Genomic DNA, 26,569 nt, shown 5'->3' with positions numbered 1-26,569 from the left:
TTAAGCACTTTTTTTATTAAATGCACGTTTTTTATTTCAACCTAGATTATAACTTATTCAAAGTAAAAAAAGAAAGTCGGAAAAAACCGGTTGGTTTTTTGTAATTTTTTACAAGATACATTATTACGATGGCGTAGACATCTCAGTACACACACGTACAAGCACGGAATTAGTTCTACTATTTTGTAATTGTTAAACGTTTTCTTTTTGAATGTGTACGAGTAAGATTATATCGGACAGTCTCATCAGGATGTCATTAAGATGCACAGTATGTACGGTTTGTTATTCATCACTATTATCGTAACAATTTTCTTTTTGAACAGTATTTATGAAATGTTACGTAGATTTGCTGTTACTTAGATTTTCCACAATAGCGGCGGTTTTGAGTTCGATTCTCTTACAGCCACTCATTGAGTATAAATTATGCGGCTTGGGTCCAAAGCTTAGATGCGACAGAATCTCCTGGATCATATCTTCCTTCGGAGAAATGACATTTCGTTCAGTGAATGCACGTACTATACATTTCCTCGTGTGCACTTCCTCGAGTGGCAGGAATGGCACATAATAATCGATCACATTGGTCTGTATGGTATCGCTATGGTGAAAACCGCCCTTCTCGTTGAACGCACCATCAGCGATTAGTTTCTCGAAGTCCTGTAGCCGCATATCCTCTCGTTTTTTACCTCTTTCCCACAGACTAGCGAGCTGTCGCACAATCTGCGCGCTACCGGTGTTGGATAAGAAGATGAAGATCGCTTTGTTCTGATATATGAACTCGTTGTGTTTCGATGATTTGTGGTAACTGTGGTAGTCCAGGAACGGTACCAGCGTGTTCAGTAGGCCTTCCGGCATCTTGTCCACCTCGTCGAACACGAACATTGATCTCTCACACTTTCGTAAGCTTTCTGAAATTTTTTCGTACAGCTCCTCCTAAATCGTGGAAAACAGTATTCTTATATATTTATCTAATTATTTCGGTCTTCAGTCCCTGCCGTTTTGTTTTAGTGGGTAACAAAAAATTGTTGAATGTAGAGATTCGAAATAAATTTGTAGAATTAAAAATTCAAAAGAGAAAGTTAAAACAGGGACTGAATACCAAAATTATTTCAATTGCCGGTATTTTATAATTTTGGTATGATACAGATATTGGGCATTTAATATCAATATTACATCGAAATTGTTGTCATATCGTTGTTATAAAATAACAATACATACAATACTGTAATAATTTCTGTAATACTGTAATAAAATAACAATATATACAGTACTGAAATAATTATATTCGGTATTCAGTCCCTGCTTTACTCATACAAATTAGTTTAAATAGATAATAAAAAATACCTTATATTCATCTATCTTCCTTTGCAAAGGATAATCGTTGCGGCCATTGAAAAAGTAATAATATTTACTGTGGATTCCTTCTTTGTAGAGTGCTGTGGCAATCATTTGCACTACATAAGTTTTTCCAGTTCCTGGTGTGCCATGAAAACTCATGACTAGTGCCTTTGGTGAATTGTGTGTATGAAAATATCCACGAAGTGCATTTATGATGGTCTCGTGAGCAATTTGCTGACCATACAGATTAGCAGTAAGCATATAATTTAATCCTGTAATTTTATTATGCAGATGTTTACACACAAGCAATAATTAATATCTATACATATTAGCACATATAACTTTAGATTTTTGTTTAATTCTAAAGGCAAAAAGAAAGTTAGAAATATGTGATGATTTGTAAATCGACACACATACACTTTTATATATAGGATGTTCTAAGCCGACAAACTTCAAGTACTTATAAAGGATATTTAATATTGGAATATATATATATACACATAGAAGTATCGAGTATTTTTAAAAATATAAACTAGATATCATTCCTGCATTTCAGAAAGTATTAAGTATTACTATACATATCCATTCAAGATTTGATCAAACTTCTTATGAAGAAATTATCACAAAAATGCAATAACATAGTCTTATAATTAAGTGAATGGAATATGCGTCTACCATAAATAAATATCAATATTCTAAAAGTATGGAAGAATATAACTTTTAATATAGCTAACTTACTATCTATATCGGAGAGAATATATTTGTCCGTACAACATTCCTGATATTCGCAGTTATACTTATCATACATGTAATAAGCAAAACTACTCAAGGCTGCAGTAGCCACGGAAAACGTTATAAGCTCACATTGTATGGATATAATAAAGATGGACAGAAGCAAAAAAATGTAAATATAACACTTCATTTTTAATGAACACTATATTTTATATTTTCTTCTATAATCTTCCCCCCTATATAGTTTACATGACAACAGTTATTCCAAGTTATACAAGCAGTGTTAAGATCGTTCTTAACTAAATTAAATTTGATTTATTAATTAAAAGTAGATCTTCGCTTATAGGCATCACAAAGGAAATTTAACACGGCTGAAGTAATCGGACAAAACGTTCGAAATAGGATCGGAACAGTCAAAGGTGCACAGAAACAGGAGACAAATTCCGAATTGACTGTATCTCTCTTTCTTTCCAAATATCGGTTATAGGCTAATTCATTCGTAGTTGCTTTTCAAAAACCTCACTCGCGGTGTGTTGAAGATTTTCTAAAGCCAGTGGTACACGATGCTTGTTTCGTGCTGGTTTGCTTGTGGATAGAAATACTGCGTTCTGATTGGTGCATTTCCAAAAAAATGGATGACAATATTTAAAGCGTTCGGAATCCTCGATGCACGAAGGCACACCTTTCCTACCGAAATCATGGAAACAAATCGCACGTGTGCGGTTCCCGAACGCACTGTAAATGCGGCCAATGTTTATAATGTTATCCCGCCATTGCTTTGAACTCATAAGACAATGAAAAAGATGATGAAACATGCAATCAAGAAAATATCTTCAGTTAACATTGGCTATACTTAAACCGCATATCGTTAAATGCCCTTTTGCTCTTCAGGTACGAAATTCGCTTATTATAAATTAAATACAATCCGAGTTCGCGAAGGAGGTTAATTGGAACGATTTCATTCGCGTTAATGTAATCGAGTGAGAAATTTTAAAACACTTTCCAGAAAAAATTATCACTAAAGTTTATTCTGATTTTTCAGAAAATTCGCGATTTAATAATCGACAATGATTTCAAAGTTGTCAGATCACGCAGGATGACTATCTCTCGTGAAGAAGCTGAGCTTTTTTACAAGGAACACAGGGACAGATTCTTTTATAATCGTCTCCTTTCGTTCATATGCAGCGGACCATCGGACATACATATTTTAGCAGCGCATGATGCAATTGTCAAGTGGCGACGATTGATGGGTCCAACTAAAGTCTATCAGGCACAATATATCGCACAGAATACCATTAGAGGAATGTTTGGATTATCAGATACTAGAAACGCCACTCATGGGTCCGGTAATATTTTCTACAACATCCGTAATAATAGATGCTTGAAACTTTTTTTCTTTACTTTCCAAACGATTGTATCACAAATGTCTGAATCACTTTGAAAGTTGCTCCAAAAAATGAAAAGTTTCTAAAGTTTTCCATTATCCCGAAGAAATGTTTACATGTATGTTTTACCGATATATTTGGATTATATTAATATAGTCGATTGAATAGGCTTCTCCGAATTGTTTATTTTGAATAACTACCAAAACGAATGAAGGCTTTCATCATTTGTTCAAAATAATTTGATACGTCGTGATGTTTTGTTTATTCTAGATTCAACGGAATCTGCAAGCAGGGAGATAACTGTGTTTTTTAAAGATTTTAACATAAGGAACTGGTATGACAATGAAGAGTTATTTTATTATCTAGGAAGATTGTATTTTGATCAAACATCGTTCGTACATACCATTGACAAAAGCTACACGAAAATATGAAAAATGGGCGAGTTATGAAATAATTGGTTAGTTGTTTTCAACTCTCCTCTTTTCCTTGCTTTTTGCATTCTGTATTACATCAATTTAAATAAAATTTATCATATCCACTCTCTCAGAAACTCATCATTATGTAATTGTTATGCTTTTATATACAAAACAATGGACAAAATTAAGGGATATGTTTTATTGCGAAAAAATAATTTTATAATCCTTTCTTAATCACAAAATCTTTCAAACGTGAGACAATTGAGAGTAATTTTTCAGTATGTGCGAAATGCATGTACAATTAATCATTTTGCAACACTTGGCAATAAAACAATCACATTCATTATATTAGACCCTCGATATAGTGCACGATACTTCGTGATGATGATAACAGCCAACAATAGTTACTGTATGTACATGTTATATAATCATAAGGGGGATACAGTCTATGCATTTATCTCGACGTAAACTTTAGGACGTGAAAACACTTTAATCCCTTCTTCTAATTTATTCAATTGCTTCTCTATTTCCATCTTACGCCTTTGTGCCCTGAGTGTATCCGTTTTTATAGGCATCATATTCAATTCATCGACATATTCTTGATAATCTACATTGAGACATATGGTACAGATTAATTTGACAAATATTCATTTAACCTTTAAAGGAAGAAAATATCCCGAATACTATTAAATATTATTTACAAGATACGCACTTTTTTTTAATAACCGCAATGTCTCCTTACGCTCGTCATCAGGCAAAGGTACATGACCCTCTGGACAATCAGGATATAACATTTCCACTTTGGATTTCTGCTCTTTTTGCTGAGCTTCTTTTCTATCTTGAAGATATCTATTTGCAAAATTATAAAGATGTCTTGTAATATATTCAGCTATGTGATCGAGCAGCTCAAAGTAGAAATATTTGTATTCAAAATTTGACTTTGGATAATATTTAATATCGAAAGGAGAGAAATCAAGCGAAAATAATGTTCACTATAGGACAGAAGAGAAAAATAATTTTCGCTTGCTCTCTTTGCGTTTACATCGCATAATTTGTTTTTCACGTTCGAATACAAGTTGCTCGAATATATCCACGAGTCCGAAGGATTTGAAGAATTTAAGATTTATCATAAAATTTCTACCGTTCGAATTGTTCGATTATCTGCAAATTTTGATGAGTATTATTTGCGATATCGTACTTAGGAACAACTCCTTTGCGATAATGTACAGGTAGTGCACCACTGTTGAGTTGCATCGCCAACTTATTAGCCACGGAAGTGTATTCTTTATTCAACTTGATGAAGTCGACTTCTTTATTGTGTGTCGGTGACACAGCATTTCGTAAATCAAGCTTCCGCAAGTCTTCAGGAGTGTACATATCACCTCTGCTGTTTGCAGCAGAATATGACTGTAGTTTCGAAACTTTTTTCCCTTGTTCATTTAAATTGACATTACTAACTGTATCGTCATGCTTTGTAATTCTTTTTGAGGGATACCTGTTAATGAGAATCCGATTGAGAGAAAGTGTAGCTCTTACATAAAGTTTTACTGTTGTTGATTCTACATATATTACTCCATTAATAAGTCAACACAATAAATAAGAAGGAAATAAGTCAGAGTTATTAAGAGAAAAAATTAGATGGATATGATTATCAAAATATTTAAGTAAAGATGGGGAAGAAAATAAAATCAGGAGATGATTTCTTTCTCGTCTATTCTTTATATAACAATTTAAATATACTTACCGAATGATACCTTCGGAATATATACTTTCCATTTGGTCTGTATCCAAAGTTTGGGTTCCTTGATTTTTGCACTTAACAATATTTTGTACATTTATATTATTTACAACATTGTCAAATTTATGTACATTTAGTAAAGACGAAATTTTTTGCCGACTGTAATTTTTATTGTGTTTGCTTATTCTTTCTGGTTTTCTCTGTTTATCAGATATGTTACAATCTATCTCTGTTTTGAAAATTTTGTTGGAAGCAGTAACATGCTCCGATTCAAGTATATCAATTTCATCTTGAGCTTTTTGCTCCTTATTTTCCACTTTATTAGTTGGAGTCAGGTCGATATTATCTTTCGATACTGTGTTATTATCTTCATGTTTCTTTTTTTCACGAAAATGAGTGATTACCCTCGCAGATACATTTTGGTATTTATCTATGGGTCTGCCGTGATATTTACGCAGCTGTAGTTTCTGAAACTCTTCTGCTTCCTTGTTAGCTTGAAAGCACTGTTCCATTCGCCGGAGGTTTTTCACATTTTCATGAATGAAATTTTTCCTCTTGAGTGGTTCTGAAAATAATACATAAATATCTAAAGTATTCTGTGTGTGTGTGTGTGTGTGTGTGTGTGTGTCATTAATCGCAGTAACATTTTTATCGTATTTAATAATGTCCGTTCATAATAAATAAAAAAAAATAAATACACACATACGCATAAATATTACTTACTAGGGTCCGGAAAGATCCCCTTTAGTGTTGTTACTTTCATTTTTTCGATAATGATATTTCGTCGACGCTATAACTGCTCTACATTTAGAATTTACATACTGAAAGAGGACTGTTGTTTGTACACGAGATTAACACAGTTTTATCACATAATTTATATGAAGCATTACGCAACCGTCCGTTACCACATAAACAATTTTGTTTACTTTTTGTTCGCAGTTATGGCCGCGTACAGCCTTAAGGCTTGTCTTTCACACAGCGTCCATTACAAACTAGGAAGATCCAGAAATCTCAATATTAGAGAGCGACACTGCCGTTCAATGTTAGAACTTCATTGTGTCAGTCTCTGTCGGTAAGAATGGATAACACAATAACAACTGATCAATAGTGGGCAATTTAAATTTCTTGAGGTCGATAAGTTACCAGGGTGGATAAATTTTCGAATGACGATAAGTTACGGGCGTTGATAAATTACCGAGGGTCGATGAGATTCCGCTGATCGATTAATTATCATGGATGATAAGTTTCTGAGTTTCGTTCAGTTATCAAAGTCGATATGCTTCCGGGAATCGGTAAGTTACCAAGGTTGATAAGTTTCTGGGGGCAAAAAATCTCTTCATAGCGCATCGCAGAGGCTGAGTGAGTTTCAAAGATTGCAATTCTCGGATAGATTCAAGTAAGAATGATACTTCATATTCATCCAATATATATAAACCATAGTGTATTCTCGAAGCAATATATGATCACACCGGTCGAGGCCATGTCGAGGTCATGTCGAGGTCATGTCGAGGTCATGTCGAGGTCATGTCGAGATCATGTTGAGGTCATGTTGAGATCATGTTGAGGTCATGCTGAGGCCGCTGCGCGTCGATGTAAACAAATGATCGTTGTAATTTACCTATTGCGAGTTACCAATTTTTTTTTTCACTCCTTTATTTGAAATTGAATAAGGAATCGAAATATGTAAACATTACTGACGTAATTGATTGAGAAGTACATGTAATTTCTCTATGGACGGAATATAGTTCAACAGGAGTGAAGCAATAGTGAGGAGGGGGATTAGATCGTCGGCCATTTATGTGGGCCACTAGTAGTGCCACTTATCGATACTTAGTTATATTATCTGCTTTAATCATCCTGTAATAGTCTTAACTTTCTTAACTGTTTAATACTTGATCTCCCTTTTTCTTTCTTTTCCGTTATTATAAATATATATTCTTTCTTTTCCGTTATTATAAATATATGCTCTAAATCGGCATGTAGTGTCGCTTTCCCTATAGGTCCGAAGTAATACTTTATGTTTTCTATAGATGACAGCACTAGTGGCCCATGTAAACACGGCCGACGATTTAATCCTCCTCTCTACCATTGCTTCATACCCCTCATCCAATCATATCCGTCACCCTCTTCACGCCTAATGCTCCATCCTTTAAGTCCATGTGCATGTGGATGGGGGCTGATGGCGGCCGTGAGGCTCCAGTGATAAAGTAAAAACCACAGCGCAGCCACTCGGCGCAGCACATCATCCGTTTCCGTATAGTGCGTCACTTCGCGCGTTTAGAACGGAATTGATCTTTGTGTGTACGAGTCGAGCTACCTAGACCATACGATTACAAGACTGCGCCACGAGATCTTGCCTTTTCCCTGTGATCCCGGATTTTCGTGGGATAAGTCATGTGTTCGCTCAAGCCGGATGGCAAAAATCACACCATGATACGCGACGACGATGTCAGTGACGCGTTTGGCTGCACCAGGTAGGAAACGAACTTCACGTTGGGTCGTAACATCCGACGCGTGCGAAATCGTGTATTCATGTTGCTGCGACACAAAGCCTTGCAATGAACATTCGCGCACAATCGTGAAAGTAAGATGTAAATTTGTGCAAATACATTTCTGTGAATAGTTTTCTATATCTGCGAATTTGACGTAGAAGTAGTAGTAATTTTGAAGTAGAAATAGTTCGAATCAAATAATTTCGCATAAATTCTTGTGGTGAGATATCAAGGAAAGTATTTAGACCACCAGTTGAGTCTTAGGTTTTCACATTACCAGTTGTTTGATCACTTGGTTGGAATGAGTCATTTCTCAGATGCATCGAACCAATTGACTAAGAACGAAAAAAAACAAAGAAATATTATAATATGGAGTGGTCAAAAAGAGATAAAATTGAATTTTTTGCAGGAATAGCATTGTTCCCATAGGGCCGTTGCAAACAGCACCTACAGATCGCTATGCTTTTTACTATAAGATGAGCCATGAGAAACGTGGCTTAGCCATTATTTTTAATCATGAGTTCTTCACAGTCTCGCATCTCAAACCTCGTTGCGGTACAAATGTCGATTGTGAGAATCTAAGCAATACACTGAAAAACCTTGGTTTTGAAGTAAATGATTTTCATAATTCGACTCACAAAGATATAATAAAAAATTTAGAAAGGGGTAAGCCAGTCTTTGAATTGTTTATTTGTTTTGTTACTGAAAAAAATTACTTCTCAAAAAGTATAAGAGAAGAAAGCATCGAAAGAATACTTCATAAAATCATCACAGAACATAATAACAAGTATACCTTGTGAAACAATAGCTAATTATTATCTTCACAGTTGCAGACATGGATCATTCCCAACATGATTGCCTGATAGTGGCTGTACTAAGCCACGGTGAGCTCGGAATGCTTTATGCTCATGATACTGGGTACAAAGCTGAATCTCTTTGGCAATATTTCACTGCCGACAGATGCCCGACTCTGGCTGGTAAGCCCAAGATGTTCTTCATACAAGCCTGCCAGGGTGATAGACTGGATTCAGGTATTACACTGAAAGAACGTACCGAAACGGATGGACAGTCAACCACAACATTCCGTATCCCCAGTCAAGCAGACTTTCTGATTGCTTACTCAACCATACCTGGTTTGTATCGTTAATTTGAGCACTTTCTTCAAAACATAGATAGTGATAGCGGAAAGGAGCTGCTTTGTGATTCAAAAAGTGTCTCGACCGGCAGGTTATTATTCCTGGAGGAACACCAGTCGTGGATCATGGTTCATGCAGGCGTTGTGCATGGAATTGCGCGAAAACGGCACCCGTTACGACATGTTGACTCTGCTAACGTTCGTGTGTCAACACGTCGCCCTGGACTTCGAGTCGAACACGCCTGATAATATTACCATGCATCAACAGAAACAAATCCCGTGTATCACTTCTATGTTGACGCGTTTGGTGAAGTTCACAACTCCGAAGAATGGCCTAGTATAGTCGAGCATTGTGAAGTAAGTAATTATCTACTTACTCATTACGTACACAGACCAGCATAATGTAACGGTAGCCTTAATATGTCATATAACCGTGGTAGTAAGATATCCTATCGTACGCATTATCGATTCATCATTTATTTATCACTCGAAGAAATAGCAGCGATTTGCCAGTGGTATATTTGTTATAACAATAGCTGCACAATAATAATATTCAGAAACAGATGTGAACGGTTACAAGTAGCTTAATCATTATATGCGTGTTAAGGCTATGTCTTGCTGGTATGTGTACTCACGATACACAGGTCTGATCATCTCTCAAAGCTGCTAGCTGGATGGAACGTACCAATTTTATTTATACGCTGCACTTTGCCAATGCGATTGTTGTGTATTGCATTTTGGGAACAAGATGTTGTATCTTGTATATTTAATAATTCTACAAATTGTCCGTGCAAGTACTAAAGTAACGTTTAAAAGTAAACATTCATACATTAAGAATAGCAATATAAGATAATATCCTCTTATTATTGATAAGTTTCTGTACACAATAGTATTATTTTTCTTGTTTTCTTCTTTCTCTACTTAAGTTATTCTTTTTATCCTATCTCTCGCAAGAGAACAGATAACTACATACTGCCACATTGTGCATTTATTTTTCACGTCTTCAGTCACAATTACTTTCATGACACAAAGAATACATATTACAAAAAGAAAGTGAAATATATGTCCTTTCGTTATCTTATCTGAAGGTATAGCACAGAAACAGCTATTTATGACAAGCATTAAAGTATAAAACACAAAGATTTATTAGGAGACACTTGAGATCTCCTCTAAAGCAATCGCTTTGCCTGTGAGATCTTCATTTAGCAAGTAATTGAAGTACATAATAAGTACAAAAGTGACAGATTTACCGATTATATTAAATAATATACCATATATGTATTCTTAATCATATTTTCCATCGGTATATAATTTATATATAATAGCATATATAACATACATTGATATATAAATATATGAAACATATATTGAAGAAAAAAAATCACAATAAATATTTCATACATTCTATTGCAATAGCACTTTGATGTTGCATATATATATTAATAGAATATTTTTTAATCAGTATATACGCGATGTGACTGTCCTAAACTTTTACAATCATATACGTATATTTTATACCGAACATGTGTAAGAGCAATCTGTGTACGTTCATTGCAATAAGCAATAGCCTGACGTCAACGAAACAATGTGTATTTCGCGACTCTACGCAATTGTATAACCCGCCTGAGATAGAAAATAGTTGTGATTACCTGTGTATAAGCAGCAACTACAATGAGTATTCAGACGTTACAGAAACAGTTTTGAAAAAGAAAGTGCGAGAGAAATTTCTCCGTAGTTAGGCTAATTGAGATAAGTTACCTGTGCATGCGCCGAAGTATCAGTCAGCGGATGTACAATGGAATGGATAGTTAAGGAACAATTATATATATATATATCGACGGCTGCGGCTAAGAGCAACAAAATTTTGCGAAACGTGATACTGAGTCTTTCATAGTAAGAATAATCGAATTCTCATAGGCCTTATATATTTGCAATTGTTTTATAACTACGGTTAAACTATATAAGACTATATAACATAAATACATATATACATATATATGTGTACAGGATGAACCAATGTGATTAACTTAATTTTTTGCTGTTAGTGGAGCGATTGAAAATGTTCTTGTTCAGTATACCATGGTGAGCTTCAGGATGATCTTAAAGCTCACCTTGAATCATGTTATATTAGACAAAAAATTTTTCAAGCGATTCACTAACAGCAGAACAAATTAAGCTGATCACATTCCGTGGCTTACCTTGTATATTAAGACATCTCAGGCCGCGTTCTGATATTTACTCCCAGTACTGAAAATCTATAGTTTATGTCACGTATATTATAGATTTTCAGTACCGACGGTGAATATCAGAGCCGCAGCCTCAATATACAAGACGTTAGTAGTTCTGCGAATCGCGTTTTCACTTATTGTTCCTCTTATAAAAATGGCTGCGTTCAACAGAAGCGCTTGGTGGTCACATTGTCTGTGATTGGAGCATGCTTGATAGATTCAGAAGAGTGTGTATTCGTCAGGAGTGATAATCACTGAACGCTGGATTTCTGCTGGAACGCCGCCCGTAAGATGCTCGCAGTTTATATCATGCGAACGCGATGTTGCGATGTGAGCATCTTATTATCTAAAAGATGTTACAAAGTAATTGCTCAAGAATATAATGATGCGGTTGCAAAGTAGAATTGCACAATGTCTCACGTACCGTATTTTTGTGATAAGTGTGCGCTGACAGGTGAATTCATTTGTGAAACTGCATTTTTCAACATTGATACCGGTAAAGTAGCAATTTCGCAGCATCGTTATACCGTAGCTTTAGCGATACTTAAGTGTGCTTTTTGTAATACATATATTTGTAATATCTTTCTATACACGGACTTATACAAATTTACAAAATAAACGGGATAAAACGCACGGCTGGCTATGATTTCTTAATGCTGCAGTTAATCAGGCACAGTACTTTCCTCTTGAAGTGATAATAAAAAGTATATTTCTTGGACATATTTCTTTTTGTATTCGAGATAAAAAGAGTACACATACATACATACATATTAGGGGTTTACAAATTTGTTATTAAACACTACCATATTAATGTTCACAAAATTAAGATTACTTTCGCATTATCGACCGCGACTTCGGGAACGGTAACTTCTAACAACGCGGCAAGAATACGCATCTTTATACACGAGATATTAATTAACTTAACACAGTCATATAAATAGATTCACTGTAAATGGCAATGTTTGAGGGCCGCACGTAAGGGCACAGTGTTTCTCGCGGTGTGACGGTAGCTCTTTCGATTTCGAAGCCGCAGATTTTGCACTTACGTTAGGCGGTGGTACAACTTGGTCCCTTCGATTGATTCAAGTACAAAAGATTACAGATCTTGTCATTGAGGCACTTGTCCGGGGATGTTGATTATCGTCATCTTATTCGGTAATCGTTGCGACCTCTCCGGCGCGGTGTACGGACGGATTAACCTCGCGTGTGGGTTACCGTCGCGATGATCCAGCTCCAAATTCAAAGGATCTAATATCGTCGTTATGGTCTGCGTGCTTTTCTCGCCGGCTTCCTCGGGCGAATCCAGGGCCTCCGCGTTAGGCGAGAGATTCTCGTATTCAATAATCGGTTGCTCAACTGCAAGAGGGGCAGTCTTGTTTTTTCGCACGAAAACTTTCGCGACGTTCCTCCCGTCGCTGGTACCTACGAGAAAGTTCATTCGTCCACATTCGAATCGTGTATACATTCACATCTTACAAACACACATCGTCAGCTGGATAACACATACCATTACGTGACTCACTTATCGCGTGTTCGTCCTGAAATTTTAGATCATCAATTATATAAACCGCCAAACGTCATCCTTGAGAGCGAAGAATAAATGAGTAAATGAAAATAAATGAAAATAAATGAAAATAAATAATAAAATAAATCGCCCGATCGACTCGGGCGCGCACCTTAGCCGCTAGAAGATCTCTGATGGGTTTAAAAGGATTCGAGTGCACGGACGCCCTCGACGGCGTGTTCGACGCGACCGACCGCGTGTCCTGGATTCTCTTACGTTGGATTCGCTGCGGCTGTCTCGTTCTGCCGTTCAGCGCGGCGTAATTCTTCACGACCGTGTCCAACAGCCACCTGCGCGAAACAACGTCTGATCGCAAACGCGGAAGTACATGCCGTGAAACTCGCACTATCCACGTGCATCTAAATTCTGTTAACCGGCCACGGACTCACTTGTAACCGTTTCTCACGCCGACGTTGCTGTTCCTCGACTGTTCCTTGTAAACGCAGGAGCACGTTTCAACTCGGGTCGGACACTTCATTGCGTTGGCAGCGCGCTCCACGTCCAGGTTCTCGACCAGGTCCAGCTCGTCGACCGCGCCATTCAGGTCCTGCTTGTTGGCGAGTCTGTGCGCATTGCAAAACGCGACGATGATGAGACACGCGGTATCGGCAATACGCCCCGTCATATCTACGCAGCACTTTCTTTAATCGCATACACACGTGAATAATTCACAGATGCTGATTCTTCGTTTTCTCTCCGCGTTTCCTTAAACTATGCACTATGCGTGTAACGTATCAAGCAATCGTGTAAGCAAGCATCACCGATCGTGATGGGTGCGTAAGTAAACAGCGTGCGAAAACGTAAGCGTAAATTCAGTTCCCTTACAACAACAATGGTTTCGTCGAGATATGCTCGTGTGCGATTAATTCGTTAAACACGACTTTATTTTCGGCAAGACGGGAGATATCGCTAGCGTCCACCACGTATATAAGACCGTGTATCTAGAAGATGTCAAGGTGATAGGTACAATATCCGGGGCCTCCCATTGCCACTGTGTACAGACACAGCGGGCGATTGTATAATTGCGAATAATTCCATCGGTTACTTGTTACCGATCACACTTAATTACAGTTACTCGTACGATCGTAACTACTGTCGCTCATATTCGGATAATATTACAAGAATCACTCACGTCGTTGTAGTATTTGGGCCACAACGCCCTGATCTGTGAACTACCACCGATATCATATATCTTCACCAAATATGATTTGTGCTTTAAGGTTACCATACGGAACCCCATCGTAGGCAATACGTTTTGATCTGGATCTACAAAGATAAATAGGTGTGTGTTGCATAAAAGATCCGAGAATTTGTTTTCTACAAAGTAAAGTACATATATATATTTATATAGATTCACACACACACACACACACACACACACACACATTTAACGTGATACTTTTCACGGTATCGTAATGCGATCTTTATCTTCTAAAAAATACAGTCTTGAGAGACTCGAATTTATGACTTTCTAGATTCAAGTTTAAGAGAAATAAGCTTATCATTTTGCGATAAGGTCCATTTTACGATAGTAATGCTCGCACCAGGAGTCACTTACCACCGCTGATATGATTCAAAACCGAAGATTTCCCGGCGTTGTCCAGTCCCACGATAAGCAAGACAATGGTTCTGAAATAACGCGGGACAATGTGAACAAACCGGACATCGGATAAAACGGACTACGTGATGAGTTAATGTAAACAAATGTACCTTTCTGTTCCGCGGTTCGTCCGTAGCCTCTTCAGCATGCTCCTGATGCAATTGCCCATCGCGAGGAAGGATCCTCCGCGATTGTACGTCGCGCTTTTAATCGCGCATCGACGGGCTCTTGTCATTCATTGACCCGCAGGATCGTATATTCATATTTCGTAGATAACACAACAGGTAACGAAATCCAGGTGAGAGACACACATACACGTACACGCTCACAGGTGACGCATCCACCACGCCACGCACAACGGAGGCCGCCATATGCGCGAATGTATATACAGAGTGTATCAATAATTACGAAGCGGTCCTGCGTGTAAGACGAAGATCGAGGCCGGAAGCCCGGATTCCCTTCCGGAAAGCACAATATTACGTGATAATTGCACAAAGTACAAGAGATACGTTTGATATTGCATTGTTCACTATGGAGGAGCAATTGAAGTCCCTAAAAGTCGGCTTTATCGGAGGTGGAAATATGGCCATTGCTATAGCCGCTGGTTTAATTAACAAAGGTAATTTTATCCTCTCTCTCTTTCTTTCTCTCTCTCTCTCTTTATCTCGGTAATAAACTGATGAGTATAGAACAGATTTATTCACGTGGAAACACCAATGTGTTCTGTCACAACAGGTATATTAGATTCAGACAAATGCTGGGTTTCCACTCGTACAGATAGAACGCACTGTTCTTGGAGGGAACTGGGCACTCGTCCGACCTTGAAAAATCACGAGGTCCTGGACAACTGCGACGTCGTGTTTCTGGCGGTAAAACCGCACAACCTGGACGATGTCATAGTGTCGGAATTGTCGAGGATGCAGCATGAGTCAAAGCCGAGTATAAGAATATCGAAGTTTAGGAACAAACTATTTATCTCGCTGCTTGCTGGAGTGACTCTCGACATCTTGGAAGATGTAAAGAAAGCAGGATTTTACATGAATAATCTTTTACTTGAATAATCAATTTTTGCATAATGCGTTATGCTTCAAATATTCCTTGTGGCAATTCGTGAAGATGAAATATTTTCAGAAACTCGCTCAGATCGTGGAGTCGCCGAGAATAATTAGAACTATACCAAATACACCTCTGATGATTGGAGAGGGAATTACAGGTGAGTCACAATTACCGTGCCATCTGGACTAATTTGTAAATGTAAATGTAATTTTTAGCTTCTTGCCAGCGACACACCAATGTACAAGATCTAGAGATAGTGGATGCATTGTTCTCCCATCTGGGTATGTGCGTAAATGTTCCAGAATCAACTATGAATGCCGTTGGTGGTCTGACAGGTTCTGGTCCCGCCTTTGTAAGCCTTCACGATGCTATTGCATTATTAAGAGAAGAGAGAGAGAGAGAAAGTTACCTACAATTTCAGATGATTACTGTTTAGGCTTATGTCATCATAGAGGCATTATCAGATGGTGCTGTGAGAATGGGTGTACCGAGGGCAACAGCGACTAAATTCGCTGCGCAAGTACTGGTAGGCGCTGGAAAAATGGTGCTCGAAACCGGGAAGCATCCTGGTCAGTTGAAGGACGAAGTCTGCTCGCCCGGAGGTACCACTATCGCTGGCGTTCACGCTATGGAAACCGGCGGGGTCAGGTATTTTTTCAGTTATTTATATAAATATAAATAAAATGCATATATCTCGTTGTTGAATGTTCGCACGTTTAGATATCAGATTTAGATACCAGCTAACTTTCATTTATCGAACTTTGCAGGGGATCTATGATCAATGCGGTTCAGGCTGCCGTAAATAAAACGAGTAAATTGATATAAGTCCATGCTAAGCCAGAGCCTGGCTATAGACAATATTTTAGGACAATATTTTATTCGTAATGAATATTGGGGTAAATATGCGTTTGATATAATTTTTGCATTTATTTTATTTTGATTATTACATTTTTTTACTTTTGAATATATAGTTTTTCTGAATAATGTTGACATAATGTAATCAACGTTACGCAACGACAGAAGGAATGGAATGTCTTTTTTTGCAAGGACTTAGAATTCAAAACACACATTTTTAAAGATCGTGTTCCTATATAAACGCATAAACCTCATTTTCATAAATTTTCATAAATGAGTTTATTACAAAAAACATATAAATGTATAAATATGTATACAAAGAAAAAAGGCAAATAAAATTGCAACCAATTAAATCACTTGTTAATGTGTGAATTTTTTTATGCTACACTAGAAATATACAGAAAAGTTTGACGTGTTTCAGTCTATTACGTATGCAAATATAATATAATAAATATACTCAAATATAATAAATATATTCTAATATATTAATATATACAATAAGTCGCTCCAATAACTTTATTATCTCATAATCCTAGTATATTTGATTGTTTAAAAAATTATAAATTATTAATAATCTTACCTGATATAAGATGTTTAATAATTTATTTGTTAGTTGTCCATAATCAATCTCATAAAAAAAAAAATTTATTAAGATTTAATCGGGTCTTCTCAGCAGTAACAATGCGCGTTTGTATTTCTATTATGTATACGAGTATATATATACATATACTACTTGAAATAATTATTGTATTCCATTTTATACATTGTATCACATAAGCCTTTGTCTGTTTGTACTTAACTTTTTGAATATTCTACACAACGTGAAGGGTCCGTAGGATAATATTCTTGACACTTAGTCATCAGCCTCTTGAGTGCTTGGATGTACTTCCTCTGAGTCTCGTCATTCATAACATGAGCGACATTTTTTGAGAAAATCTTCTCTCTTCCGGTACGTGCGTGAATACCGACCATAGTTACACCGATGGGCCAAGGGGAATTACCTATAGCCATTTGCAAATAAGCATCACTAGCCTGAAACAAGAATTGACCGATATTTAATATAAAATCAATATGCGATATTTTCGACGGCTAGCAGAAAGTAGTACAAGTATTAATATACTGTGTACCATTATAGAGCACATACATACCAGTATATAATTACGTTGCAGCAAATGTTTAACAATCTCTGTCAAACTGTCGGTTATATCTTCCGGAAGGGATTTATTCTTCAACTTTCTCAAAAGCGGCTTTAAGTATTCTCTTGTTTGAGCATAGGTAGCACTGTTCATCTTGCCCTTGGTGCTTATCTTTTCAGCAGCTGTTCGACTGTTTAACTGATTGCCCCATATTTGGACCAGATATTGTACGAACAGAGTGATAACATTCATGTCGAAGTCCTTGTCCCCCTTGTTCAGTTTAGTCGACATCTTCTCTATGTCCTCGTAAGTAACTCCCTCATCAGGCACGTTCACATCTCCCTTTCCATCGAGACTTTGAGACTTGGAGGATGTTAAAATCTCATTAAGATATGCTTGATCCACTTGTTCCATAGCCTCTTGAAAGTCATTTCTGAAGCCCTGTTGAATTACCAAAAAATGATCAGTCAATAATCATTTGTGAAAATTGAATCATCATTAACCCTTTCGCTTCGAGCGCCGCTTATAAGCGGCGCGCACAGTATGTCCTGTGGGTACGAGTGTCGCTTATAAGCGGCGCGCATAATATGTCTTGTGCGTACGAGCGCCGCTTATAAGCGGCGGCCGCGCGATGTGTCGTCTGCAGTAAGAATGACAAAAGATCCGACTCACGATACGAGTGTAAAGAGTGTGATGTTGGTTTATGCGTAGATCCGTGCTTCAGAATTTATCATACTAACTTATACTACTAATCACTTTATATTAATATATTAACTTGTTTGCGGACAATAATTAATTAAAATTTAAATCTTACTAGTAACTTTTAAGTTGTAAATATTTTCATACCAAAAATGTAAATAATAATCATTATATAGTAACAAAGATTGTTTTATTTAGCAAAATTGTTACTTAAGACCTAGGAAAACGTATATAAAGCAACAACGCATATTGTGCGTATTCGCGGCGCGCGCGCCCGTACAGAGACAGTACTTCGGCGGACTGGACATCCGAAGCGAAAGGGTTAAAAGGAATTGCATATACAGAGGAATCTTACTTTATTCACTTCTGGCTCCAGGATCTCGCATTTCCTTAACCTCTTGAACGCTTCCAACTCTGATTCTCCGAACAATAATATAGGCTCAGTTCGTTCGCGTAACCGTCTGATTACTTCTTGTCTAGATAGCATCAGATGTTCGGAGCTATCTGTTACACATTCTTCTGACTGACGACTCACGCTCGACGGTGCGACTTCGTTGTTCCTTTTGTCGGTTTCGCGTACTTCCTCTTCCTTCGATATCAATTGACTTCTCTTGAAGTACTTTTTGTGGTTGTCCTGCAACAAACACCTTGACATAAACATTCATCGCTAGCGTAAACATGATTATCTAACCTCAAACTATAACATAACCAACAAATTTATGATGTACTAAATATATACCAGAATGTGACTGTCCTCCAGCTCCTTACGTTTTCTCATTATCTCTGCTTTCAGTATATCCATTTCGTTAATGACGAGAATAACGGAAAACGTCAAGAAGCAATTTTATATTACACTGTGGTAATTGTTTTGCTCGGTAGTCGAAGGGAATTTAAAACACAAAACAATCACTGGAAAGTTCCGTAAGTACTGATGAGGGGCGGTGATGTCAAATCGTAGAATTTTGCGGTTCTGTTTGGTGCTTGCAACGATCGCGAGCGTGGTCATATCCACAATGTCCAATCACACTGGGAAATCGACCAATGAGATTAGACATTATAAACCTGGCCTATAAAGTCGCGATCGTCACAAGCGCCAAGCGGAACTCATCTTTGAGCGCGCGTAAACCAAATGATTAAAGGTTGCATCCCTCTCAAAAGGAAAATCAAGGAAAAGGAAATTAAGAAAGTATATATGTGCGTAACACATAGAAAAACTTAATTTTGGACATAATAGTTTATATTTATGGTCTTTGTGGGTCTACACCATCCTTCGGAGAAGTTCATTAATTTTATCTTCTCGATTTCCAAAATCACCACCCTCTACGTAATGATTGGTCTTCTTGCGCCATCCACCGTTCGGTGTATTGAGCTAGAAAAATAGGAAAACGATTTTTTTCATACAAATATATAAACTGAATTTTTGTAATTACATATAGATTATTGAGATATAAAAGTATTAAGCATTACAGATCTTCCTGTTTTCACTTAGTATAGATTGAGGTGAAAATGTTTGAGCTTATCTTAGACTTGTAACATGAGGACGATACTCATCGGCAAGAGAAGCTCTTATTGCTTTTCGACATTGTAGGAGGTTAACAGACTTAATATTATTCTACAACCATGCCAATGTCGTAAAACAAGATATTTATGTGCTCGTTATGTAACGTTTTTTCAACCGTACCTTGAAAGGCCACAGGAAATTGCTGGCGTACTTAAATTTAGGGCCAACGGTGAAAATCTCATGGATTAAGTCTTCGGTACAGATAATATTAGAACGACCTAAGCAACAAACATAATCCATTAAATCAAGGCGTTGGTTATTGTGGGTAAAAATTAACTATTTAAGCAGTGTTTTGTGCAAATCACTGTCAAACCTAAATACAAGAAATAGGTAGTTAGGTTTTCCAGAAATTTACTTTGTTAATTTTTGACAAACTGGAAGGGAGAGCGTCTCTACGTAGACAACACTCCTATGGATTTGTCAAAAGAAATGTTTTTCAGGAAATACACTATGTGCATGTAAGTTATATCTTGCTCTTTAATTATTAATTTTGCACAAGTATTAAAAAATGTTTTACTAACCGAGTTTCCTCTCAATGATGGCATTGCTAGTTATCGGGATGCGCTGCCTGTTTACTTTGGCAAACCCACGTTTGTAAATCAATTCGCGAACAGATTTCAAATTTGGATATCCCCATGTGATGTAGGGCTCGACAATCCGTAACATATTAATCGTTGCTTTGTTCAATTTGACAAAAACGCCATTGTTAATCTGTTTCAGTCGAAACAGCTGAAGTACCTTCCGTACCTTTGGTGCAACTTGATTCACACTAAGATAAAGACGCAATTAAATGTAAATTGTATTTAAAACTCGGAGAAAAGAACATAGATTTGTGACCGATGTTGGGAATTTCACATCGGTACTTACCCTCGAATACGGATAACGAAAGCTAGACGTGCCTCACCAGGAATGTAATAATTTCCACGGTTTTTAGCCTGTCTCATCAATCTGATTTCATCCCTTTCTTTTTGTTTATACTCCTTTACATATTTCTCTGCTCTTTTGAAAATCTCTTTCCTCTTCTTATAACGGTTTGCACGTTGCTGTAAAAGAAACAAAGATGTAAGGAATTGATTAGATTGATCTGTAACACATATCTCACATATTACAAGTGAAGTCTCTCAGCTGATCCTGTAACTACTACCTTAATCGAAATTTGCAGACGTGCAGCTTTGACCGCTTCACGGCGTTTCCTCCTTTTCAGCACAGATTCCGGCACCGCCGGCAGCTTCTTGGTGCTCGCAGGCGAGGCGGTCTCTTTTTTTCTGTATAAAAAACGATTAATTCTCATATCGTGTACACATGTTTGGTAAGCGTTTAGTGCACCACGGTAAAGATAGGTTATGTTGACTATAAAAACATGTTCCAACTACATCTTTGAAAACTTTTTGTCTATCATGATAATATTATGAACGATGTGTAGAAACACTGACTCCTTATGACGAGAAAATAAACGCATTACGCGTAATATTAAGTATATTAAGTATGCAATCGTATTATTGACTCATAAGGGACGACGCTGTGCTGGCAATTCCTCATGTAAATAATCTCTGTTGCTTGTTTCGTTAATACAAAAAATATATATTTGCTAATATATAAGCATTTTCAAAGAAACCATTAGCATGTCATATATGCACGTTTGATATCATATTATTGATTGATGCGGTTGGATTTTTCCGGATCGCCAAGACTACTCACGTATCCGTCATCGTCCCGTGCGGTAAAAGAACCTCCTAACCTCTCCCTGTAGAGAACGTACTCCTTCGAGAGCCAACAACTGCGCATGCGCGAGTAAAGAATATTCTTTCTTCTTTTGTTTCCCTACCTCTCTCATCACTCCTCCACAACTCGCCAAGCTTAACTGCGTTCAGAAAATACAACAGTTGCACAATGGTTAAAATAATTCGTCAATATAATTGGTCTAAATTGAAGGATCTAACAGTAAAGACCAATAAGCATTGACCGCTTTATTCCGCTGAACGCAGCCAATGGCTGTGTTCCAAAATTCCACTCGATGGATAGAATAGCAGTAATTAACCAATCATGATATAGAAATCTTTGCTCTTTTTGTTCTGATTGGTCAAAAAAATTCTATCTGGTTGATAGGGTTTTGGAACGCAGCCAAGCCTCATACGAAAGTAAATCGCGCTTCGTTATCAGGCGAATTTACATTCGTGTTGTGATTCACGGATAATATAAAATAACATTTGGTCTGTTCTTTTTAGCTGCACTATTGAAACGATGCAATAAGTTAGAATGAGACAAGTATATTTCGTCTCGCTCTAACTTATTGCACCAGTTCAGCAGTGCAGCTGAAAAGAACGGACCAAATAATCCGTATTGTAACGTAGATTTGATCAGTTCACGTTTCCGCGATCGTTTGATATAAAAATCTGATAGAATGCATAATCGAGAATTAATTTTCTAATTTATTATTATTCAGGAGTCCGCAATTGTGTATCATACCTGCAACATGATACATCTTACAAACAGCCGGATATAGGGTGTAAAGTCCGAGATCACCCTAGACACGGCGAATTAGACAAGTAAAAGTTGGCCAGACTGTTTTACGAGGGAAACTGGGAAGCGATTGTGCAACTTTTTCCGTGAAGAAGAAAACGGAGACGCGAGAAACGAGGTTTCGCGTGAACTCAATCGCGACTCAGGCGATTGCCTGACATTCATTCGAACTGCGGAAATGCGGTGTTTCTTTAACGCTACCATTCGCAGGAAAGAGTTACACGGCCGTCGGATCGTCGCGCACGCGCGCGCACGTTGAGACGGATTCCACCTCGACTTTACTCGGTCGGTGACGTCACGCGCCGTTCTGAGACAGTCAGGGAGACAGCTCACTTCGCATCCCCACCGCACTGCTATCCAGCTGTCGAACGAGTCGTTTGGCAGTCGGCGAGGCCAATTTTCTCGAGAACGATCGCAGACTACGTGAAGGTCTCGGCGTTGGCGGGGGTTCTTCGTCGCGACTAAAGAAAGCAAGTTCCGCGTCGGACAGGCATACGCACACTCGATCGAAGTAAACGGGGTCGGTACACGGGCGAGTGAACGTTGCCGTCGTAGTCGCTGTTGTCAAGGTGGGAGCCTAAATCGCGCATTTCCGTAACGGTACCGAAAACAGGGCGGCCTTCGCGGGCGCGACTTGACAAGAATCGAAAGAAGAGACAAACAACGAGCTCCGCTCTCTATATCTCTTCCTCTCTGTCTGTCTCTATCTCTCTCGCTCTCTTTCGCAGTTCACCTTCCTCTCTCTTTCTCTCTCCCCCTTCTGCTATTCTTGCTCTCTCGGTCTCGCGTCGCAAATCCGTAGCCTCGCTAAGAAATAACCTCTTGCTTCGTCGCGTGTGCAGTGCGTGCGCGCGTGGTGAGAGAGAACGCGCGCGTTTTGCGTGCTTATCACACGTTTGTTCGTCCGTCGTGCGTGCATACGGACGCGAGTAAGCGCCCTCCTCTCCCCCCTTTTACCTACCTTCCTCCCGTGTGTGATCATACACGCGCGTGTGGGTGCCGTGATTTCTTTCGTCGGGCTTGTCCCCTTGGCCAGAGACAACGCACAAGGTGCGGAGGAGGAAGGTGGTCGTCATCGTCGTCGTCGGCGCAGCGTGTACACGCATCCACACATACATACACACGCAGTCACAGGGAGAAGGAGAGTGAGAGAGGGGCCCCTCTCGCGTGATCCATCATCGTCATCGCTCGGAGAACTCGGTGACGAGCGACGAGCCCATTTCTGAGGGATGTCCACCCCCGCGAGGAGGAGACTCATGAGGGACTTCAAGAGGTACTTGACGTCGTATTAACGCATCGTGTCTCCGTCTTTCCGTCCGTCCGTCCGACCGTCCGTTCGTTCGTTCGATCGCGCTCGACACAACGCCATTGCAAGCGCAGCGGCTCCTGGTGCGCCCGACTCGACACCCACGGCAAACCCTAGGGAGGCTTCTCTCAGCGCGAACGTCAATCGCTCATCGCCGCGATTATTATTAGACGTTCTCGCGGCGCGCCTCCTCGCCCTCCGTCAAGTGCAAGCGGGCTGCCCACTTGCCGACTCGATAAACAAACCGTCTCCGCCGTGCGATACTGCCCAGCGGGCAGCCGTCCGCGACACGCGGTCGCCCACCACTCGTTTCTGGAACGATTCGCGTGAATCACGGTCCGCGCTGAAATCGGTGATCGTTTCACGCGCGTTTCAACAGTTAGATTAGATAGGGGTGTGTTTCGAAACATAGACGAGCTTTCCCTATCTCTTTCTCTCTCTCTCGTCAAGTGTGACACCTGACGAAAACTTGTCACGAGTCCCGTGTCGTAACCAAGCGTTCACGAGGAGTCCGAGCTGAAAGTTATGTAAATTGCTACCTTGCGGTCTATTTTCGGAGGGATTCGATGGAATTGAACTTTCGACAGCTGTTCAAATCGAAATTTCCCGACGAGTGGGAACTCGAGATATTGCCTGTTTCTTGAAGAAATATTATTGCAATAATAAAATATCGCTACAGACACGGATGACATGTATCATTCTTAAAATTGGTACTCGTACATTAGCGAATACTAGATAATGTTTCGAGACACATGTGTCTGCATGTATACATTCGCCATTTGTAACGCAAAGTTCTAAAAGTTTGTTATTTTTGCAAAGATTACAGGAAGATCCTCCTACCGGAGTGTCAGGTGCCCCGACAGACAATAATATTATGATATGGAACGCAGTTATATTTGGGTAAGAGGATATCATTCTCGTTTCGTTACTATGAATCTTGTTTCGTTACTACGAATCTTGTTTCCAATATGCGGGTCCTGCGTGAAAGATTATGAACGCTCATGTTTTCCTGTTCTAGACCACACGACACCCCATTCGAAGATGGGACATTCAAGCTCACAATAGAATTTACAGAGGAGTACCCAAACAAACCACCCACAGTGAGATTTGTTAGTAAAATGTTCCATCCCAATGTATACGCGGATGGTGGAATCTGTCTTGACATACTTCAAAATCGCTGGAGCCCTACTTACGACGTCTCAGCCATCTTAACATCTATACAGGTATGTGTCATTTCATTAAATTCACTTTCTTTTATATACCATAGAAACGAGGGCCTTTAAGTAGGTATCTGGAGTCTCGATTTGTCAGATTATGGTGTTTTGATATTTTCTTATTATAATTATGCTGAAAATGTGAAGGAGACGACAGACCTTCTTTCTCTCTTTCTCTCTCTATAGCATGACATTATATCTTCTCTCTTTCATTTCACTATTGTTATATGGATATATTGCATGTTAAAATTTAAAGAGAAAAAGATCTGGAATGTACTTCATTACGATATTAAATGTAGTTTTGGAGAAATCGAAAAATTACATTACAACGTAAATATAGCTTGGTGTCGTTAATACAGCTGATATAGCTTATACTTGTTACATTCTAATATACATTTTTTTTTTTTAATTACGTTGACATAGGTAAAAACCATCTCTTGCATGGCAATTAATAAATGTTTATAACACACGAATAGCGAAATAAAAAAAATAGAAAGTGTTTAATTTTTTACGTCTCACGTTGAATTATTTTCTTTGTATTTACATTTCATATACAAACTATATCTCACTGTGCAGTCTTATTTTCTCGTGAAAATATCACTCATCCGCCTGTCATTGCTTTCGAAAAACTTTTGTTGCTCATTGTCAGTCACACACATACACATACATACACACGATAAAACGCCTGGAGGGATCGTTCGTTTTGTCTTAACAGCGGTTGCAAGTCAGCAAAGTCTAATCACATGATACCGATTCAAAATTATTTGTGCATAACACTTGCGTAATTCTACACCTACATATGTGACTACCTTAATTGCCCGCCGATATATACTTTCGTTTTTTCCGTATCCGCATTAGAAGAACTAGAGAAAGAAACGGAAAAGCTAAGAAAATAAGCATTCGCAGTCTCTCGTGCCATTCATTTATAATTACGGCCATGCACTTTGTCAGAAAAAAAGGCTAACGAAATTATACTCCGTATAATGGGTACGACTTATGTGGTTGCAGTCGCTGTTAAGTGACCCGAACCCGAATTCACCTGCCAACTCAATGGCAGCGCAACTGTACAAAGAGAACCGACGCGAGTACGAGAAGCGAGTGAAGGCTTGTGTGGAGCAGAGTTTTGTGGATTAGTCGCGAGCTATAACGCGATGCTGTCGCAGCATCAGTCAGCCACCAACAGCCATCAAATACGGAGGAGAACGTGCAGCCTTACCAAGGAGCTAACGTTTAAATGAAAAAAAAAAGAAAGACAAAAAACGAACCTTAGCATGTTTCTTCCTGAAAAGCTCTATCGAACTACCACGATGTGCAACGTTAGACCGAATTTTTACAATGTTGAATAATAAATTATTATGAAATTGCGTATATTTATTTATTTCGATGTCTGATAAACACGAAATTAGTACTGTAATTAAATGTTAGAATATAAAGGAAAAATACTTGGCTTTTTCTTTATTTTCTTTTCTCTTTCGTTTCTCTTTTTCTGTGCGAAGGAACACGATCCTTTCGGCGGCGCAGAATTGTACTTCGATTAAATTCTAGTACTTCAGTACACAAATTCACTTTATATATATATATATATATATATATATAT

The 26,569-nt window shown here is 38.4% G+C and overlaps 9 protein-coding genes across 14 annotated transcripts in view; 4 read left to right on the top strand and 5 right to left on the bottom strand.

The window, feature by feature from the left end:
- Positions 1-36: 36 nt before the first annotated feature.
- LOC106742189 (torsin-1A-like) lies at positions 37-2,658 on the bottom strand. The gene is made up of 3 exons (XM_014614901.1): positions 2,074-2,658; positions 1,342-1,607; positions 37-930 (listed from the first exon to the last, which is right to left on the bottom strand). The coding sequence occupies exons 1-3, from the start codon at positions 2,255-2,257 to the stop codon at positions 337-339; spliced, it is 1,044 nt and encodes a 347-aa protein (XP_014470387.1). The 5' UTR covers positions 2,258-2,658; the 3' UTR covers positions 37-336.
- Positions 2,659-2,800: 142 nt separating this feature from the next.
- Positions 2,801-3,955, top strand: LOC106742190 (nucleoside diphosphate kinase 6-like). The gene is made up of 3 exons (XM_014614902.1): positions 2,801-2,958; positions 3,110-3,413; positions 3,723-3,955. The coding sequence occupies exons 1-3, from the start codon at positions 2,881-2,883 to the stop codon at positions 3,881-3,883; spliced, it is 543 nt and encodes a 180-aa protein (XP_014470388.1). The 5' UTR covers positions 2,801-2,880; the 3' UTR covers positions 3,884-3,955.
- Positions 3,956-4,052: 97 nt separating this feature from the next.
- LOC106742187 lies at positions 4,053-6,593 on the bottom strand. The gene is made up of 5 exons (XM_014614900.1): positions 6,330-6,593; positions 5,613-6,171; positions 5,067-5,363; positions 4,581-4,717; positions 4,053-4,475 (listed from the first exon to the last, which is right to left on the bottom strand). Exons 1-5 carry the CDS (start codon positions 6,367-6,369, stop codon positions 4,315-4,317), a joined length of 1,194 nt encoding a protein of 397 aa, XP_014470386.1. The 5' UTR covers positions 6,370-6,593; the 3' UTR covers positions 4,053-4,314.
- A 1,256-nt stretch (positions 6,594-7,849) lies between these two features.
- On the top strand, positions 7,850-12,094 carry LOC106742148 (caspase-1-like). Of its 2 annotated transcripts, none has more exons than XM_014614822.1 (4): positions 7,850-8,080; positions 8,508-8,764; positions 8,926-9,231; positions 9,326-12,094. In XM_014614822.1, exons 1-4 carry the CDS (start codon positions 8,001-8,003, stop codon positions 9,574-9,576), a joined length of 894 nt encoding a protein of 297 aa, XP_014470308.1. In that variant the 5' UTR covers positions 7,850-8,000; the 3' UTR covers positions 9,577-12,094. The 2 variants fall into 2 exon arrangements, with proteins under 2 accessions (XP_014470308.1, XP_014470307.1); XM_014614821.1 differs by having other exon boundaries at positions 9,311-12,094.
- Positions 12,095-12,114: 20 nt separating this feature from the next.
- LOC106742144 (ADP-ribosylation factor-like protein 13B) lies at positions 12,115-14,883 on the bottom strand. Its single transcript, XM_014614818.1, has 8 exons — positions 14,736-14,883; positions 14,584-14,654; positions 14,158-14,291; positions 13,851-13,966; positions 13,415-13,588; positions 13,138-13,315; positions 12,969-12,999; positions 12,115-12,883 (listed from the first exon to the last, which is right to left on the bottom strand). Exons 1-8 carry the CDS (start codon positions 14,858-14,860, stop codon positions 12,570-12,572), a joined length of 1,143 nt encoding a protein of 380 aa, XP_014470304.1. The 5' UTR covers positions 14,861-14,883; the 3' UTR covers positions 12,115-12,569.
- Positions 14,884-15,017: 134 nt separating this feature from the next.
- LOC106742149 (pyrroline-5-carboxylate reductase 3) lies at positions 15,018-16,782 on the top strand. Its single transcript, XM_014614823.1, has 6 exons — positions 15,018-15,244; positions 15,361-15,641; positions 15,757-15,838; positions 15,897-16,033; positions 16,118-16,329; positions 16,449-16,782. Exons 1-6 carry the CDS (start codon positions 15,157-15,159, stop codon positions 16,504-16,506), a joined length of 858 nt encoding a protein of 285 aa, XP_014470309.1. The 5' UTR covers positions 15,018-15,156; the 3' UTR covers positions 16,507-16,782.
- Positions 16,783-16,948: 166 nt separating this feature from the next.
- On the bottom strand, positions 16,949-19,375 carry LOC106742145 (pre-mRNA-splicing factor 18). Its single transcript, XM_014614819.1, has 4 exons — positions 19,111-19,375; positions 18,727-19,005; positions 17,685-18,113; positions 16,949-17,568 (listed from the first exon to the last, which is right to left on the bottom strand). The coding sequence occupies exons 1-4, from the start codon at positions 19,171-19,173 to the stop codon at positions 17,332-17,334; spliced, it is 1,008 nt and encodes a 335-aa protein (XP_014470305.1). The 5' UTR covers positions 19,174-19,375; the 3' UTR covers positions 16,949-17,331.
- A 211-nt stretch (positions 19,376-19,586) lies between these two features.
- Positions 19,587-21,732, bottom strand: LOC106742150 (60S ribosomal protein L7-like). Its single transcript, XM_014614825.1, has 6 exons — positions 21,631-21,732; positions 21,077-21,197; positions 20,800-20,975; positions 20,454-20,701; positions 20,053-20,150; positions 19,587-19,740 (listed from the first exon to the last, which is right to left on the bottom strand). The coding sequence occupies exons 1-6, from the start codon at positions 21,639-21,641 to the stop codon at positions 19,630-19,632; spliced, it is 765 nt and encodes a 254-aa protein (XP_014470311.1). The 5' UTR covers positions 21,642-21,732; the 3' UTR covers positions 19,587-19,629.
- Positions 21,733-22,513: 781 nt separating this feature from the next.
- Positions 22,514-26,569, top strand: part of LOC106742151 (ubiquitin-conjugating enzyme E2-17 kDa) — a 5,722-nt gene continuing 1,666 nt past the window's right edge. The window contains exons 1-4 of one of the 5 annotated variants that reach the window (XM_014614827.1): positions 22,524-23,725; positions 24,578-24,658; positions 24,777-24,981; positions 25,981-26,414. In XM_014614827.1, the coding sequence (XP_014470313.1) occupies positions 23,682-23,725; positions 24,578-24,658; positions 24,777-24,981; positions 25,981-26,106 (456 nt within the window). In that variant the 5' untranslated portion in view covers positions 22,524-23,681 and the 3' untranslated portion in view covers positions 26,107-26,414. The other 4 variants (XM_014614826.1, XM_014614830.1, XM_014614829.1 and 1 more) reach the window with 4 other exon arrangements.

The sequence above is a fragment of the Dinoponera quadriceps genome, unplaced genomic scaffold (assembly GCF_001313825.1).
Source record: "Dinoponera quadriceps isolate SergipeBrazil2010 unplaced genomic scaffold, ASM131382v1 scaffold676, whole genome shotgun sequence".
NCBI lineage: Eukaryota > Metazoa > Arthropoda > Insecta > Hymenoptera > Formicidae > Dinoponera > Dinoponera quadriceps.
The sequence above is the reverse complement of the archived record's forward strand: the minus strand, read 5'-3'. Positions and strand labels throughout refer to the sequence as shown.

Bases quoted from the DNA above. Each gene is read 5' to 3' on its own strand.
- LOC106742148 (XM_014614821.1), top strand. From the start codon at position 8,001: ATGTGTTCGCTCAAGCCGGATGGCAAAAATCACACCATGATACGCGAC. The intron at 8,081-8,507 runs GTAGGAAACGAA...AATTTTTTGCAG, and splicing joins GACGCGTTTGGCTGCACCAG to GAATAGCATTGTTCCCATAG. The intron at 9,232-9,310 runs GTTTGTATCGTT...TGATTCAAAAAG, and splicing joins TGCTTACTCAACCATACCTG to TGTCTCGACCGGCAGGTTAT.
- LOC106742149 (XM_014614823.1), top strand. From the start codon at position 15,157: ATGGAGGAGCAATTGAAGTCCCTAAAAGTCGGCTTTATCGGAGGTGGA. The intron at 15,245-15,360 runs GTAATTTTATCC...CTGTCACAACAG, and splicing joins CGCTGGTTTAATTAACAAAG to GTATATTAGATTCAGACAAA. The intron at 15,642-15,756 runs GTAAAGAAAGCA...AAATATTTTCAG, and splicing joins CTCTCGACATCTTGGAAGAT to AAACTCGCTCAGATCGTGGA.
- LOC106742150 (XM_014614825.1), bottom strand. The intron at 20,976-21,076 runs GTAGTAGTTACA...TTTCTTTTACAG, and splicing joins GTCTGCAAATTTCGATTAAG to CAACGTGCAAACCGTTATAA. The intron at 20,702-20,799 runs GTAAGTACCGAT...TCTTTATCTTAG, and splicing joins TTCGTTATCCGTATTCGAGG to TGTGAATCAAGTTGCACCAA.
- LOC106742189 (XM_014614901.1), bottom strand. From the start codon at position 2,257: ATGAAGTGTTATATTTACATTTTTTTGCTTCTGTCCATCTTTATTATA. The intron at 1,608-2,073 runs GTAAGTTAGCTA...ATAAAATTACAG, and splicing joins TATTCTCTCCGATATAGATA to GATTAAATTATATGCTTACT. The intron at 931-1,341 runs GTATTTTTTATT...TCCACGATTTAG, and splicing joins GGAAGATAGATGAATATAAG to GAGGAGCTGTACGAAAAAAT.
- LOC106742190 (XM_014614902.1), top strand. From the start codon at position 2,881: ATGCAATCAAGAAAATATCTTCAGTTAACATTGGCTATACTTAAACCG. The intron at 2,959-3,109 runs GTACGAAATTCG...CTGATTTTTCAG, and splicing joins AATGCCCTTTTGCTCTTCAG to AAAATTCGCGATTTAATAAT. The intron at 3,414-3,722 runs GTAATATTTTCT...TGTTTATTCTAG, and splicing joins AAACGCCACTCATGGGTCCG to ATTCAACGGAATCTGCAAGC.
- LOC106742145 (XM_014614819.1), bottom strand. From the start codon at position 19,173: ATGGATATACTGAAAGCAGAGATAATGAGAAAACGTAAGGAGCTGGAG. The intron at 18,114-18,726 runs GTAAGATTCCTC...GTAATTCAACAG, and splicing joins TGGAGCCAGAAGTGAATAAA to GGCTTCAGAAATGACTTTCA. The intron at 17,569-17,684 runs GTATGTATGTGC...TTCTTGTTTCAG, and splicing joins TGCAACGTAATTATATACTG to GCTAGTGATGCTTATTTGCA.
- LOC106742144 (XM_014614818.1), bottom strand. From the start codon at position 14,860: ATGACAAGAGCCCGTCGATGCGCGATTAAAAGCGCGACGTACAATCGC. The intron at 14,655-14,735 runs GTACATTTGTTT...GCGTTATTTCAG, and splicing joins ACGAACCGCGGAACAGAAAG to AACCATTGTCTTGCTTATCG. The intron at 14,292-14,583 runs GTAAGTGACTCC...TTATCTTTGTAG, and splicing joins TTTGAATCATATCAGCGGTG to ATCCAGATCAAAACGTATTG.
- LOC106742187 (XM_014614900.1), bottom strand. From the start codon at position 6,369: ATGAAAGTAACAACACTAAAGGGGATCTTTCCGGACCCTA. The intron at 6,172-6,329 runs GTAAGTAATATT...TATTATTTTCAG, and splicing joins GGGGATCTTTCCGGACCCTA to AACCACTCAAGAGGAAAAAT. The intron at 5,364-5,612 runs GTAAGTATATTT...TCTCATTAACAG, and splicing joins TATTCCGAAGGTATCATTCG to GTATCCCTCAAAAAGAATTA.